Here is a 17,288-nt window from a genome sequence, read left to right as displayed (position 1 = left end):
TATTATTATCATCAAGAACCCCCTTTCTTAAAAAGGAATAATTATTTTCGCGATATATATTGGAATTAGGAATTAAACGAGTGATATATCTCTCAAAATATCTTTTGATTGTTATCATCGAGCCTCGTTATCAGATCTAGTATTTTGTTTACAGTGCAATAAACATTCTTATGCAAACGTCTCAAACATTTCATATTCGCACAGTGCTTCGTATTATTTTCAGTTTTTTTTCATCTATTCTTTATGTGAATTTTTCTTTTTTTCGAGCCTCTAATTGATTGATATTTATTTGTTATATGTTTCTTGAATAGAATCGCATTCTATCTGTGATTTTGATGATCGCGCTATTGCTTGACTAAAGTAAACGCCTTACTGTGTCTAGTTCCCAAGCTATTTTCTCGCACATTTCCGTGGAAATTTTGGCGTTGTATCTTTTTCTGTGGCGGTGCAATTAGCTCTCTTTTTTCCATATTGGACCTAGACTAGCAAACTAGTCTGTTAATTAATTATGTCAGAGGGCGGGAACATAAAGGCGGTGGACGTTTGCTGAAATAGGAGCTGCGCAGGAGAACGAGCAAAAGTTGGTGAGAGGCTGCTGATTAACAGGGGCTTTCAGCCCTTGCCGCCGACAAATTTCTTCCTAGGCTCACCTAACTCCTACCCTCACCTTTCCCGCGATACCGATACTTTCCCCATGATACCGTTCAAGCCCGATTGGCGTGCCAGTCTATAATAGACCCTGACCCATTGAGGACAACCGAGAATGAAGACCTTTTTCCTCCCTCCTCTCTCTCTACTCTAGAGCTTGTCTAAACTATGGGTCACTCAAATTTGAGTCCCTGTTCCGGAAAATTGCCTGTGTTTGCTGCAATTTTTCAGTGTTTACGGATAAGAGCAGTTGAACTCCAAAAACTGGCTCGGAGATCGAGGCTGAAAAATACCTAACAAATCCAAACCCTGCAAAAACAGAACAACTCACCCCTCAGGTGAAACAAGGCATTTCCCAAATATATTTTGCGTGACGCACACCGCTTCCCATTATTCATTAACTTTCATATATAGCTCAAAAGAATCGTATCAACGAGGGGATTTCGAAAAGTGCTGGGTCAAAAATTTACTTCAAGCCAATCTCATGATATCGGCCAAAAACTGATTTTGACGTTAATGACGTCATTCAAATTTTCTGAAAATTTTTGAACAAATATTTCAGAATCATTAATTTACAACTCCAGTCAAAATTTGGTGTTGATTGCATTAATAAAATTGAAGTTATCGCTGTTTTTCCATAATGACGTCATTTGAATGTTACTTATGACGTGTTTTTTCGATGTATTTTATAACGTCAAAATCAATTTTTGACCGATATCTTGAGATTGGCTTAATGCAAATTTTTGACCCAGCACTTTTTGAAATCCGCTCATTGATATGATTCTTTTGAGCTATATATAAAAGTTAATGAATAATGGGAAGCGGTGCGCGTCACGCAAAATATATTTGGGACATGCCTTGTTTTTCACCCGAGCCCTCTTTATCCCGCCCTTCTTAAAATCGTCATATCATTATTTTCTCTCAAAATGAAATCGAAAGCGCCGAAAGAGAGACCAAAGTCCACTCAATATTTTTCATCGGACTTTTAAAGACAACTTTCGGGTATAAATAGAAGCGGCATAAATCGACGCGCATCCATGCTGAGTGAACAAGGCAAACATTTGATGAAGATAGCCCTATAGCCTTTAAATGTCAAGAGTAGCATATTCACAGTGTATTTCATACATTTTATTATGCTGAATCTGAATGAAAATCTGATTTGGAAAATTTCGCATGGATATAACTAATTTTCGCTAAATTGGCACATTTTGCGGAACTAATTTTCGTGGTTGACACCAAAGTTTTGGCCAAAATTCGTTCATATTCCTAGAGTTTTTTGAGGATTTTGATAGTAATTTTGCAGGCCAGTGATCTCACGATCAACTAACGGATTCGTGCTCCTTATACTATCTGGGGTTTTGTAGAGGTCCCGGGGAGCACTAGTAAGGGGCACTCGATTTCGAAACGACGGTATGTGCCGCGCAAAATCTGCTTTTCAAAATCGTACCCTTCTTACAGTGCACAGTTCAAAATGGCTGAAAAGCCCGGGGGGTGGGGTACTTAGGCAAATGGAGGGTATGGTATGTGCCGCCCTCTTAAGGGTACCTTTCTTGGGCTTCCAAAGTCTCGCTAAGGGTCGGAAAAATCAAATTTCAGTCCCACTAAGGGTCGAAAAAATAGGAAAATTTCAACTTTTTACCCCCTGACTTTTTACCCCCCCCCCCCCCCGTCAGCTCGCAACCCTAGTCAGGTCGCATGACCGTAGGCCAGATATCATATGAGTGCCTCCCCCCCCAAAAAAAATCGAATTACTTTTAAAACCGTTTCGGAACAAAATTGGAATAAGTAATTTCCCGAACCAAAATGGTTGACACACGCTTTCCAAAATGGCGAAATGTTTTCGGCGACATTTTACACTTCATCTTTTCCTCCTGACTGTCCTGAAAGAAAGGACAAGGTTGGGGGCTATTTTGTCTATTATCATGGTAAGTCATTATGAACAGCTAGTTCATACATTCTTCAACTTTATCTAAGTTAAAGGAGGAGGGTAATTTTTTGAAGGAAAAATAGTTCTGTTTGCCACAACACCTGCTTGCGCATCACATTTTCTGCTGTTTTTCCAGTGTGGAGAAGCAACACAAACAGAACAATTTTTCAATGGTCACCTAATAAAATGTCAAATAGTCTACTTATGTGTATTTACTTTTTAGTCTGTTTCATGGAAATAGTTGTTTTAAATAACTTACTCCACAACCAGTCAGGAGTTCTATCCTAATTATTAAGCATATTTTTTACGATCGCACGGACTTTCTTAATCAGGATTATCCCTTTGTTTTTCAATCCTAATTAAGAATATATATCGAATTTCCAGTTTTTTTCCAAAAATACAAATTTCCGCAGATTCTTATCAGCCTCCAATGAAAGAATTTAGTGTGTATAGAGCAATTAAGAAAGTCCGTGCGATCGAAAAAAATATGCTTAATTAGGATAAAACTCCTGACTGACAACATTTTTATTGACTGAGGGGGGGAGTAATGTATGTGGAGTAATTTGTTATTCTTTTGGCCTTCGCGTTTGGCGCGCCGAATTATATACTTTTTATGACCAACCTTTTTTTCGACACCAACTTTTTTTTTCGACACCAACTTTTGTGTTTTGTGTATTTTGACATCAATTTTTTTTTTTAATACCAACTTTTTGTTTTTCGCGACCAACTTCATGTTTTTTCATACCATCGTTTCTTCGACAACAACCCTTTTTTTTCTGACACCAACTTTTTTTCGGACACCAACTTTTTTTCCGATACCAACTTTTTTTCGAGACCCGGATACGAAACTTTTTTTTTTTTTTTATGAAGTCAACCTTTTTGGTTATTGTCTCGCCCACCCAACCTGATTACCATAATGTGTGTCTGGGGATTAAAAAATTGCGCGCCAATGTGCGTTTTGGAAAATAAGTAGCTGGGAAATACGTACCGTAGAGTCGTTTAATCTCGACATACGTCTTGCAATCTCGACATAGCTGTAGGCTGGTCTTCGAAATAAAAAATCAAACATAAACAAATACATACCAAAGTTATCAATCAATCACTAAAATGTACTCTCTCTCTATCACGTCACAGATTGTTAATATAATATGAGAAATGTGAAGTGTTATTACTTATACTTATATTTGAAAAGAAAACTTTAACGATGTAGTAATCGCTAAAAACTAATTAGCATGCTTTCAACGAAGATGTCTAAATCACAACAACACAACATTTTGCACGCGAGGAATTTTTTAGTAGACATTTTTACCGTGAACCGAAAATAATAAAAGAACCCGGTTTCCTTTTGAATTTAATGTGACCGCCATACTGGCCATCACGGCGTGCGGCCTGTTAGCGCCTAGAGCGTGTGTTTTTATATATAAGGAAGGGGAAACCAGGCTAAGCGCGCGAATTATTTTTATCACGTGACTTGAAGCGTAATAAAGTTGTAAAATTTTAATGATGGACACGAGAAAGTTACGAGGAAGTTTGCATGCGTTTCGTGTGTTGTGTAAAACTGCTTATAATTTGGCTTTCTTTTTAATTGAAAGGATTGCAATGTTTACTGAACTTCTAGTTTGATGGATGAACTTGTTCGATAAGAATGATACCAAGAATTTCATTCAAGGTTTGTTTTGATTATTTTACAGATCCGGTGTCGAGATTGCAAGACGTATGTCGAGATTAAACGACTCTACGGTAGCTTTAATTTCTCTTTCTCTTGCCTGAGTTGAGAAGGGTTAAAAGCGCTTGACCAATCAGAAGCTTTGCGGATTTTCGGAAACAATAGCAGAAATATTTTTTCCGATGTTCACTTTTTTTTGCTCGGAAGAGCTTAAAGCACTCCATCTAGCCCTTCGGGCTTTACAGAAATCTGTGATCGGATGCGCATGTGCATGTATTTACCGCTATATAAACGTAAAGGCCTTTTTACACTTTGAGTAATCAACGTTAGCAGGTAGTTGAGACTAGAGTTAGTATCGGAAAATAAAAGTTGGTAGGAAGGAAAAAAAATGGTATCAAAAAAAAAGTTGGTGTCAAAAAAAAAAAGTTGGTGTCAAAAAAAAAAAGTTTGTGTAAAAAAAAAAGTTGGTAATATAAAGTAATTCGGCGCGCCATATTCGCGTTCTCCAAAACAACTATTGGTATAGCCCAAATGGTACTAATCTATTTGATTGTTGCCTGTTCCTTTTGGATTTGTTCGACCACATACAGCGCCGACTGAAGGATCACGACACATGAAATCCATAAGGGCGGATACATCTTCGGGATTTTACTTTCGTTTTGAGGTCTTTGAGTGGAATTTCATTTTTCGATTTCAAGCCAACACCTTAGCAACAGGGTGCTCGCCCATAGTTACAGGGGTTTGTGCAAAAAACTAAACTTAGAAAAATTTCCAAATCCCCCATTTCGATTATTGCAATGAAAAATTTTACGTTTCACTTTTTTTTTTTGAAAATATTTAAGATTTTAAGTTATTCAATGATTTTTTACAACACTTTGTTGACAATCTAACTCTCGCATCAAATTCCCGCTTTCTTCAGGAAATTGAAGATGAAAAAAAAAATTAAGCCATGGATCACGGATTGAAACAAATATATGAAGGGTGGGATTTCACAGCCGCCCGTCATGCAAGGCACTGAAAGGCCACGGGTGCCAAAAAGAAGGGCCATTTGAAATGCGGCAACCTCATGTCATTGGTGGAAATTTGATAAACAGCTGCGTAGGAGCGCTGGTTAAGTTAAGACTGCCAGAAAAAACCATCATCCCCCTGCTGTGGACGACAGGGTTTTTTGGATTTTTTTTTTTCACTTGGAAATCCTGAGAAATTTGAAAAAGGTTTCGGAAAACCCAGGATTTTTCCTCATTATTTAGTCACATGTATTGGAAAATCGATAAAATTTGCTCTATTTTCTTCTAAGTATTGGAAAACCCATAAAATTGGCTCTATTTTCTAGCCAAGTATGGGAATATATGTATGTTACAGAAATCCTGAAGTTTTTCAAAAGTAAATTGTCACGGAAAATCCATGTTGTCCACAGGAGGTAACGGATTATAACTTGAGCTGCCCAATAAAAATGCGCAGTTCACATGTAAAAACCACATTTGTTTTTTCAACCAATCAGATAGGAGTTACTTGAGAAAACCCAGGGCAAACGCACACAAAATGGCAGGGTAATTACTGAAAGTCATTCTTTTAGTAATCAATTGGTTTTATTGAAGTTATAGAAAGTAATCAATAACAATCAAAGTATTCAAACGGTTTTATCGAGTCTTCAAAAGGGTTGCTAAAAGGGATAATCAGATGGTTTGAGATATTTGGCCTGCAGAAAGCTTATATAGTCTGGAGTAAAACCTCACGCAGTTCTTACGTTGAAACTCTAATTGTTTTCTTGCTAAAAGTCAAAAAATTGTAATTTATACATCTCGACTTTGGAAAATATTTATGGTAAAAATATTTTGAGGTTTTGCTTAGGACAATAGAAAGAAACTTTGCTCAAATTAATCATACACATACGCTAGTTATATTTTGAAATTGTTGGCTCACGATCACTATATACATTTCATCCCCTTGTAGTGAGTTTCCTTGCAAAACAGATTTTCTATAAAAAAGGAGGTAAGTTTTCATTACAGAAGGGGGATGAAATAAACCTTGGGGGTTCATACCCCTCTGCAAACTATGTTAAATACTCTAGCATTAAAAGTAGTAGAAAAAGTACCATGTCTGTCATTATGGATTTCAGGATTTTCCCATTATCCTGGATGTGGTGATTTTTTTTGGTGATTCCTAACATGTTCCTGAATCTCTTTGCCAAAATCTTTACACCATTTTTTCGGGTAGTTATGCAATTCTACCTGACTATTTATTTTGCTAGTTAGTCAGGGGGGGTCAGTGTACCAGAAGGTGGCATGTATCCTGGGGTGGGTGGGTGTTTGAGAAAAAAAATTTGTCATGTACTACCTGTGTACTATAATTGGGGTGTTGGGTCCAAAATCGATTTTGATTTTTACTACCTGTGTACTAAAATAGAGGTGTTGGGTCCAAAATCGATGTTAACAGTGTGGAAACAAAAAGGTTCAGAAATTATCTGCTAAAATAGAAATGTAAAGTTGTTCTATTATAAATTGATCAAGCCAAGTTTGTCCAAGATCATTCTTCCAAACTTCTTGGAATGAATTGAAATCCTACCAGATCCCACTGAAATGAAAGTTTATCGAGTCAATGTAAACATTCGAGCATTTGAATTCAAACATTCTACATTCGTACATTAGAGGTGCCAACTCTCACGCATTGGTTGTGAGACATCCATTTCCACATGGTCTCACGTAATTTTTGAAAAGTTTGATTTCTCACGCATTTTGGATTTTTGAGAAATTTTTTCCTGTTTTTCCGATTTTTGGAAAAAAGTTTTCCCAATTTCCCAATTTTCCAAAAAAAGTTTTCCCGATTTCCCGATTTCCCGATTTCCCAATTTTTGGAAAAATGTTTACCCGATTTTCCGATTTTCGGAAAAAAGTTTCTCTATTTTCCGGATTTTTCAGGTAGTAACCAGTAGTAAATGGGGGGTATGGGGTGGTTTTGTTTTTGTTCCAGGTACTACCCGGTAGTAAGTTGGGGGTATGGGGTGGTTTTGGGATTTCTCCATGTAGTATGGTGTACTTCAGGGGTGGGTGGGTGTCAAGTTTTGAAAAATACCTTGTAGTACACATACATGCCGCTTTCTAGTACACTGACCCCCCCCCCTGAGTTAGTATGTCATGTTGCATAATCAAAACTTCAGCATCAAAACAATGGATAGGAAAAAAATTATGCTACCTGAGATGTCATGTTAGATAATTAAAACCTTGTACAATAATATAATGTTATGCATTGATATGTCATTGTTTTGAGGCTGGAGTTTTTAATTATTCAACATGACATACTAATTTCAAAATATAACTAGCGTTTTAAGTAGCAAAAGGTCTATAACTATAAACTCCAGCCTCAAAACAACAAAGCATAATTGTTATAAGTGTGTATTTATTTTTTCTTATCATTGTTTTGATGCTGGAGTTTTTAATTACCTTATTAAGGTAATTAAGAAATTTTGACGGGAACTTAATTTGGCAGATTTGGTGGATTTGGTCAAAATCCGCCAAATTAAGTTCCTGCCAAATTTAATTTTTTCCATCATCTGGCAAATTTTAAGTTCCCTCTAAAAAAAAAAAAATTTTCGGCCATTCGCCAAATTAAATTCCCGCCAAAATTTCTTACTTTAATTTGTGGTATTCAACTTGACATCAGGGATCGAATTAGCGTATCGCATTTCGCAATTCTCGATGCGTTTTTGGATTACTTACAAGCTAAAAATTGAAAATTGATCCATTTTAGGATGCAAAATCATGCTTATCAAAAAATTGAGATGCACTTTCTATCCCTTATTTCGATGCCTGGACATCCTAACTAGCAAAAGGTCTATTATTTTAACTGTGCATCAATTTTTCTTATCATTGTTTTTAATTATTCAACATGAAATAAGGGTGATTTTAGAAATATATCCTTAAGCAAATTAAAACATTCCAAATCTCCCTCAATTTTGTTTATACTGCTTACACCCACTAAAAAGAATATCAATTTACATCAAAAGAAGGATTGGAATGTAGATTTTTGGAATGATGGTGTTGTAAGAACTCTTACGTCAGCAAATCTTATTTTTGAATTTAACTCAGTTTAACTTTTCATATAAAAGTATTATGGTAATAATATGAAAATTGGTCCTGATTGGTTCAAAGATGTTAATCCTCAAATCCTCCTGCACTACTACTGCAGTTTCTTAAGCTAAACAAGATGAATTGAGTGGTACAGAACTAACTTCCATGGACAAGCTCAACCATTCTCTTTTGTTTTAGTATTTCGGTATTAGTGTATTCTAAAAAGATTAGTTATTTTAGACTAATAATCATCAAAAATGTCTGATGAAGAAGTTCTTGATGGATTCTTTGCCAAAAAAGACAAATCCAAAAAACCAAAGAAAAAGAAGAAGACTAAAACAGAGACTGTAATCACTACTCAATCTGAATCACAGGCTGCTAAAGTAAGTTTCCTATTTTTTAAATGAAGCAAGTTTAAAATTTAAAAGTAATTTATGCCTGTAATCTTAGCTGTATAATTGATGCTGCTGCTATGTTATTGAAAATTTCCAGTTATTTTAGTACCCGAGAAAATTTGGTTTGGAACTGTAGAATCTTTTGGCTTTTAAAACAATTTTTAAAACGGTGTAGATGAGAAGTTTGTTGTTAATTCTCTTAATTAAAATGATGGATGTTGGGCTTAATAACTTTTTTCTTGGTAGGTTGATGAATGGAAAGATTTTGAGGAGAAAAAGGAAAAGGATTTTTCAAATTTGAAGATTGCTGATTTACAGGGCGGGTAAGTAAAGAATCTCAATACTTCAAAATCTAGTAGAGCAGAAACCGAAAAATTTTTTTTTTGGCTCTGGAATTGTCAAATGTAACATTCATTTTTGTTTTCTTTGCTCAGTGATGAAAATGATAAGGACGAACAAGAATATCAACAAAATGATGAAGATGACGTCGACGGTATTTCTTGTTTTCTTGTATTTTAGGGATAATAATTTTTTGAAAACCATCCCTGTAATCAATTTCCTTTGAGTATTAGGCACACAAATTGTAGTTTCCACAAACCAAATCGTTAGTAAGATACAAAATATCTTTTCAGAATGTTAGCCAAGTTGTACTAATTGGAATTTAAAAACATTATTCTGATCTTTGCAAAGAAAAAAACTGTCTGATTTGTACATGCTTGTACCTCTGCTATATATTTTGACTGTTGTCGATGTTCAGGCGGTCAACAGTCATTTAAAAAGACAGTAAGAGATATTACCAAATAAACGTTACCGAAAAAAGCAGAGGAACATATATGTTAAAGTTTCTTTTTGGTCTTTGTGTTTGACTTTGAGAAAGTCCAGTAAAGATTCAAACACCAAAACGAGCGGCCGTCTATATAGTACGTATGTACTAAGGGGGGGGGGCTGGGTGTAGGGCTGTCTTGTCAAAAGCATATGCTTGCGTACAGGGGAGGGGAGGGGGTCGAAACAAAAATTTTACCATTTTTCGAAAAGAGGAACATACACGTTAAAGTTTCCTTTTGGTCTTTGTGTTTGACTTTGAGAAAGTCCAGTAAAGATTCAAACAGCAAAACAAACAAAAGCAATCAACATTCCAATGTGTAAAAACACTCAAGGTTGGTGTGTTTATAAAAATTACATTTAAATGCTAAAAATTAATGTAAAAACTAATGTTTTCGTACTGAATTTTTTAATCAGTCTGGTCAAACAGAATCTTTTTACCAAGTGGAGACATGGTTATTCATTGAACCAGACTGTCGTCAGCACAACAAAGGCTGTCTTCTTTAACTCTCCGACTGCTCCTTTAGAGCTTTAGCGTGTCCAGCCGCCAATACGCCAACGGAATATAAAATTTCTAAAATCTATTATATCATTTAAATATTTTTCTGGTAAGAAAAACCTTGAAAATGGTGAAAAATTCATAGCTTCTTATTTTTTTTTGAAACAACTTTAGGCGAAGAAGGAGAACAAGGGAAATGGAAGCCTGCTCCAGCAAGCAATAATACAGCTAAAAACCCACCTCCTGCTCCTGTCAAACAAGGTAAACTTATTCTTAATCCCATAAGGGAAGTGGAAAAAGATGAACTATTAAAAAACACCAATGTCTCCTCTGTTCGAATATATGGTAGGTGTTTAAAGTCTTGTAAATCTCGAACTTTACTCGCCTATTTTTCGTGACTTTGGTTTATCTTACCGTCTGCGGGATAACATCTCCGTAACCAATCGTCAGGTAAGCTTGGAGCGACCACCACATACTCTCATGTATATTCTAAAACCCACTAGAGTTTGAGTGGAAAAGGAGCTACTAAGCTCAGTCACTTTAAACATACAAATATCAAAGAGAAGTAAAAAGATTACTTCTTATTTACAAAAATTGAATGTTTTGAACCAACCCTAAAAAAGAAAATGAATAAAACTTCCCCATATGTATCATTTTTTGAGCCACAATTTCTCTAATTTCCTAAGAGTCTTATTAATTGCCTCTGTCAGGGTCTCTATTGAATGGAAAATTAATCTTTATCGTTGTCATCTTGTTATGATAAATTTTTCAATAAATTAAATTTAGTAAAGATTCTGATCATAATCGCACGATGGGTTATTTTTTCTTATTTGGCACGCCCTCAAAGAGAGCAATTAATCGTTAATTGCATCCTGTAGAGAGCAATTAATCGTTAATCACACTCTCCAATGCCGCGCCAATGTTTACAAAATTGATTTGAATGATTTTTCTTACATTTTTTTTGCATCGAACGTTCTAATTGCATTCGAAATTTATTTTGTGAGAAAGAAAAACAATAAACAGCAATAAAAGAAAGACAAAAAGAGAAGAGAAAAATATAAAGATTTTAAGTGTAATTTCTGTGATTTACTTTCCTAACTGGGAAAAGTAGTGACAGCCATTGTACGATTAGCTCGTAATCACATAATAACTTGTACAATTCGAAAATTGCACTCGTGATTTTTTTGTTTCGAATTTTCCTTTCGGACTCGGAAAATTAATAACAAAAAAATCACGAGTGCAATTATTCTCTAATTGCACTCGTTATCATGTGATTACATATACAAATGTTTTCCTGATTTTTATGGATTAAGCAATTACTTATTTTCCAATAGAACCTGTCGGTACACACAACGTAGTGGGTGGTAAATACGTTCCGCCATCTATGAAAAGAGCCACCATGGCTTCTGCATCGCATCAAGCAGCACCTAGAAGAAGAGGCGCTCCACCAGATATTAAAAGTCAAGCTGCTTTCCCTACGCTTGCTGCTGCTAAACAAGACACGTAAGACATTTAAGATGCCAAAATGAAAAATGAAATCGGGGCTCCGTTGGGCTAATGCCTCTCCCCAATGTACATAGCTTAACAGTTCTCTCAAAGTTAGCGGGTTGGTTGGAGATTGGACACTAGCTGTGTCTCAGTTCGTGACAATTCCATTGATTCGTAGAATTCAGGTACCGGATGGTGAACATTGAGCACGTCGCTCCCCTCGTCTACTACGAACTAGTGTAATAGCAACGAACCGATAGCGCAGTTGGGAGAGCAATCGCCCGGCAAGCGAGAGGTCGTGGGTTCAATCCCCACTCGATTCGTTACCTTTGAGAAAACTGGGAAGTACATTAGTGCAGGATCCGTTGATTCATTACCCATAAGTAATACGCACTTGATTTCACACAGTGACTGTTGATGGACTAGTTGTCCGAAATCGGGGCTCCGTTGGGCTAATGCCTCTCCCCAATGTACATAGCTTAACAGCTCTCTCAAAGTTAGCGGGTTGGTTGAGATTGGACACTAGCTGTGTCTCAGTTCGTGGCAATTCCATTGATTCGTAGAATTCAGGTACCGGATGGTGAACATTGAGCACGTCGCTCCCCTCGTCAACTACGAACTAGTGTAATAGCAACGAACCGATAGCGCAGTTGGGAGAGCAATCGCCCGGCAAGCGAGAGGTCGTGGGTTCAATCCCCACTCGATTCGTTACCTTTGAGAAAACTGGGAAGTACATTAGTGCAGGATCCGTTGATTCATTACCCATAAGTAATACGCACTTGATTTCATGCCAAAATGGTTTTTGAATTAGTAATTTTCTAAAATTATGGTAAAACTAGATTACCTTAAAATAAGAACTAACTTTGGCGAGAGGCAAAAATCGTAAAGAAAATTAAATTAATAACGAGTTGAAAAATACATATTTAATAACGAGTTGACATAAATTTTTAATTTTATTTTACACGCTAACATTAATAGACAAAATACTAATTTTGGTAAATTAGTGACAAAAAATTAGCGTTTTTTGAGATACTTAAGGGTTCATTTCAAACATTTGAAAAAGTTATTTTGGCGAGCAATCAATTTTGATTTTGTCGAGGCGGCAACTATTTTAATTTTGTCAAAATACGCCAAATTTGCCAAAAGTAGTATTTTGTTTCAAACTAAAACAATTGTAAAACAAGCTTTTTTGAAATCTAGAACTAATCTTTTTTTATCATTGTTCTTCTTTTGCAGTGAAGCAGTCCCGAGTGATTTTGAAGTCGTCAAACGTGGAACGCGATCCAATGAGGCACGCAGGGATGACGGCGCTCCTCGACTGGAAACGGGGAATCGATACGATGGGCTACGTAGTTAAAATTGACGCCAAAACAACTCAAAATGTTAAAAATGCGTTGGAGCTCGTTGAATGAGTTTTTTGATCTACTTAAGGCTACCAGGCCCACTTTTGGAGTGTTGTCCTAACTTTTGGAGGTGGTTTAAAAATAGCAAAAATATTGACACTGATAAAGATGAACAATGTATTTTGAAATTCTGTATGAATGAACATGAAAGAAGGGAATTTTGCAGTTTCCAAGAACTTGAACTTAGTTTTCACTCTTTTTGAAATTTAACTATTTTTTTTGAAATAATATTTAAAAAAAGAATTGATTTTTATTTGTTCGGTAATAATTTAGTTTATTAAAATTTTTTCCAATTTCTTTTTAATAGAAACGAGTATCCATTCTATACGCGGGAGTATTTTCAGGCATGATATGTTCAGTCCAGTCTTATCCAACAGTTTAATATTATATATTACTTAAAATCATCTTAAATTAATTCCAATACGTACCTATGTTATTTACATGAACAATTTGTTTTACCCCTTACGCAGAATGGTATAGAAACGAATAACTTGAACTTCTTAATTTAGATTTTTATATAGATTTGTTTCGAATTTCTTTTTCAGAAGATAAGAAAATGCAATTCAAAATGGATATTCGTGCGTTATCATGTTTCATCTGTATCTTCTCACGTGGTAGTTTCTTCCCGTAAACCTCTGCACTTTTTTTATGTACGAACAATTTTATAAGAACAACGAGGCTCAAAATCGCCAAAAAATAAGAACAATTTAAGAACAATGCTGAGCCTAAAATTACTCGATTTCAAGCAATTTAGGGGTTAAAAAGTACTAAAAATTGGGTATAACACCTAAAATACCTCAATTACACCTAATATACCTCAATTACACCCTTTAAATAAGAACATGATAAGAACAATTTGAGGCTCAAAGTGCCAAAAAAATAACAACAGCCGAGCCTGAGAAAAGTTTTACTGGTTCTTATAAAAAAGTGTAGTCCTTAATCACGTGAGTTTAAATAATTTCAATTTCGGGAAAGTTCGACTTGTTCATTTAAATGAAGAAAATTATTTTTCATAAGGCACCTTTTGGCATATAGTGATATTAACTGTTCATATATAACCAGCTTTTGTTTATTTAGATCAAAATACTTGATCAACTTCAAATTTCACTGATGTTAATTCTTCTAGAAGAGTCATTATTACAGGCTGATATGATCTTCCCAAAACGTTTTTTCTTAATGCTAATGGCTCGGTAATGGCTTGAATTGAAACAACAATGGCGACGCACAGACAAATGACAATGACTTGCTGTTGTTTTTCCCTGATTGTGATCACTTACTTTTTGGTTCCGTTCATGTTAAAGAAAGTTTTATCATACAAAGAAGAACACGATGAATTTCTTCGAGAAATAGAAAAGAAAAGGATTAATGCCAAACAAGACAACAGAGTAACGAATAACTACCGTTATACTGAAAGTTCATCAACAACAATCACATTGAGAACAATAGCAACACGTAAAACACGCATGCGCCAAACACGCGATCCTTATGGTTTATTATCATTTAATGATGCCGATGTTTAATACTCCCAGGAAGTGGAACAAGAAAACACATATTTTTTGTTATTTTATGGAAATGCAAAGTTACTAAAGAAAGTTTACTAAAGAATTGTTTTATAGGTTCCTAGTGAAAATTGATGCCATTATAAAATCCCCCAAAAAGGATCAAAAACTTTTTGAATCAACTGCGGATCTTCTTTCTCTTTGTGGATCTAGAACTTTCAGCCGCAAATTATTGTTTTTAAGGGGGAAACTGTAATTCTACTCGACTATCCCTTTCCACCGTTCCTTCCAATATATCCTGAAAATCAACTGATTTGCGGGAAAAAAACTAAGCTGAAAACTGAATCATCGAGAACCAAACGCGATTTTGTTTAGAAAGATTGAGGATATATATAATTGATTACTTTTATATGATATTTAAAAATATTCCTAGTAATATTTCACCCTTAAATTTATATCTTAAGCGAACTTTTTTTACAGTAGAACTAATTTTCACGGTAGAAAAAGAATTCCAAAAAATCGCATTTCGGCGGCGTGGTTTACCCTATTTTGGGCACATTCCTTTCATTTTATTTACTTTGGATTTTTCAAATTGTTTGATGAAAAATGGTCAAATTTGTAATTCATGGTTTCTTATTTTTGCCGAAAAACCGTGAAAAAAGCGAAAATTAGTTCCCTTTAAGTTAAATAAAGTTCCCTTAAGGTATGCTTATTGAAACTTGGTCTTAACAATGGTAGCTAAGTGAGCTCAAGAAACGCTTTGAAAGGCAGTCTATATTCTCATCTACTCTCTTGTAGTATGAAAGTTGACCACTAGCCTTGAATCATCCTCTTAGACCGACTCTTCTGGTTATTTGTTGAGCTGCAATGTATATCCATGGATGTCTTATAATAGTCCTGGTGTATAGTCAATATAAGATGAAATTATTTGCTGGCTTAACTTTATCTGATTTATAAAAGTTGTTTAGCATATTCAGCGAGTTAATCCCATTCAAGCAAAGCGAATCTACAATCAAATGTTGATTATGTACTTGATAAACAGGGGATGACTCTTCCAAAAAAATTAAATACCACATTTAGTGCATTAAGTTACCTGTGGAAAATGAAGGGTTTTAACATAAGAACCTTAGGATCTCAGGATCCAAAAACTCAAAAATCTTCCAATAAGGTTTGAATTATGGCCTAGAAGCCATTAAGACCCTCCAAAATCGAAATATCCAATAAAATAAAGTACTGAAATCGCAATTTTCGTCCGAACTTAAATTCGAGAAAACGTTAAAATATATTCTCGATATATTTCGACCTTGACTTTGAGTGCTGTTAACTGATTCGCTTGTATGAATTTCTTTGCAGGTAACCTGAAACTGGTGAATAAGTGTTCCTATTCAGCATCTACGTAAATTTTCTCATCCAAATTGATCTCCTTGGTACATTTCACAAGCTTCAAAATCAGCGACAACATTGGTAACATTAAAGTCAAGATGCCAACAGCCATATAAAAAGCGGAGAAAGTTTTACCTACGACTGTCTGCGGGATAACATCTCCGTAACCAATCGTCAGGTAAGCTTGGAGCGACCACCACATACTCTCAGGTATATTCGTCATTAATTTGTTTGAATCTTTCTCCATAGAATACACAATACTTCCACTTGTGGTTACAATAACTAACAAACATACGAAAAAATAACGCAAATCTTGAAGGCTATCTTTGACTATAGCGTATACTATAGAAACACGCCGTGACATTTTCCCAAAACGAAGTAATCGTGCAATTCGTAAAAATTGTAGGGCTTTTAAGAATCGACATAATGAACTGTAATGTTCAATCTCAACTAATAAATTTATGGTGGTGTATGACGGGATTGTTATTATATCGATTACGGTGAATACCTCTGAAAGGAATTTTTTCGGTGATCTTGACAGTAATAATCGCATTAGAAAATCTAGTAGAAAGAAACCACTTCCAGCTATTTCAAAGTAAGTCCAATAAAGATTCTGGTCGATAGTGCTTCCAGGTAGAGTTTCTATACAATACCTAATAATCGAGACAACAATAAGCAGACAATACATCGTGAAGTATAGTATAGCAGGTATAGACGAGTTTGGATAATCGAGCATGTTGCGTATTCTATTTAAGTAGGTATTGGCTCGAGGTGGCCGCAATGATCGGCTGGCATTTTTGACATTTTGCATGAGCTCTGCACCTTCTAAAAGCTTCAGAAGATCGATAGCTGCTCTTGGTAGACGAAAGAACTCGCATTCCTCAATAAATTCTTCAAGGGAGCATAACGGTGGCAAAAAGAGTTTTCCACATGATTGATAAAAGAACAAGATAGCTTCAAATTTGTTGCGGTCTCTGTTAAAAAAGAATTGCTTCTGTTTTTCGCAGTAGTATCTTTTTCGGTCTTGACTGTCACTGGAAAGAAGTGTATCTGTGAAGCGATCAAGTGTTGATTGGTTGGTTTCAAATATCTTTCCGCTGACATTGATGATGACTCGACTGTCTGTCACCAATAACTTCCTGCTAATCTTCTTCCTCTGAAACAAAAAAATCGATTAAAATTATTCCTCATGAACTCTTAAAAAGATAACCATGGATTTCACTTACCTGATCTTATGCTGCATCCTCAAAATGTCATGAAAAAAAACAGTGACGTCTGGCTTTCAAATTTTTAGTACACGATCTAGTCTTACTTTTTGCTTGAAAATGTGTGGTCGGAGACCTTTCTAATGTGACTCGTTGGGCGATCTTTCTAATGGTACTCGTAGTCTTGATGAAAACGAGTCAGGGAAACTCTAAACCATGTTTAAAACGGAATACCTCAAAATCTTTATCAAGTTTAGTCATTATATCCAACACTTCCAAAAAGTAA

The 17,288-nt window shown here is 35.4% G+C and overlaps 2 protein-coding genes and 2 non-coding genes across 4 annotated transcripts; 3 read left to right on the top strand and 1 right to left on the bottom strand.

Moving 5' to 3' along the window:
* Positions 1-8,500: 8,500 nt before the first annotated feature.
* LOC136816299 (protein CDV3 homolog) lies at positions 8,501-13,254 on the top strand. Its single transcript, XM_067072627.1, has 7 exons — positions 8,501-8,691; positions 8,950-9,026; positions 9,138-9,213; positions 9,461-9,486; positions 10,170-10,285; positions 11,359-11,527; positions 12,749-13,254. Exons 1-7 carry the CDS (start codon positions 8,566-8,568, stop codon positions 12,867-12,869), a joined length of 711 nt encoding a protein of 236 aa, XP_066928728.1. The 5' UTR covers positions 8,501-8,565; the 3' UTR covers positions 12,870-13,254.
* Trnaa-ggc (transfer RNA alanine (anticodon GGC)) lies at positions 11,763-11,835 on the top strand. The gene has a single exon. It is a non-coding gene; the product is annotated as a tRNA-Ala (tRNA).
* On the top strand, positions 12,148-12,220 carry Trnaa-ggc (transfer RNA alanine (anticodon GGC)). The gene has a single exon. It is a non-coding gene; the product is annotated as a tRNA-Ala (tRNA).
* A 1,777-nt stretch (positions 13,255-15,031) lies between the features above and the next one.
* LOC136816298 (potassium voltage-gated channel subfamily A member 2-like) lies at positions 15,032-17,263 on the bottom strand. The gene is made up of 2 exons (XM_067072626.1): positions 17,237-17,263; positions 15,032-16,953 (listed from the first exon to the last, which is right to left on the bottom strand). The coding sequence occupies exons 1-2, from the start codon at positions 17,261-17,263 to the stop codon at positions 15,796-15,798; spliced, it is 1,185 nt and encodes a 394-aa protein (XP_066928727.1). The 3' UTR covers positions 15,032-15,795.
* Positions 17,264-17,288: the final 25 nt, after the last annotated feature.

This window comes from Clytia hemisphaerica, unplaced genomic scaffold, assembly GCF_902728285.1.
Source record: "Clytia hemisphaerica strain Z4C2 unplaced genomic scaffold, Clytia hemisphaerica genome assembly, whole genome shotgun sequence".
Classification (NCBI taxonomy): Eukaryota; Metazoa; Cnidaria; class Hydrozoa; order Leptothecata; family Clytiidae; genus Clytia; species Clytia hemisphaerica.
The sequence above is the reverse complement of the archived record's forward strand: the minus strand, read 5'-3'. Positions and strand labels throughout refer to the sequence as shown.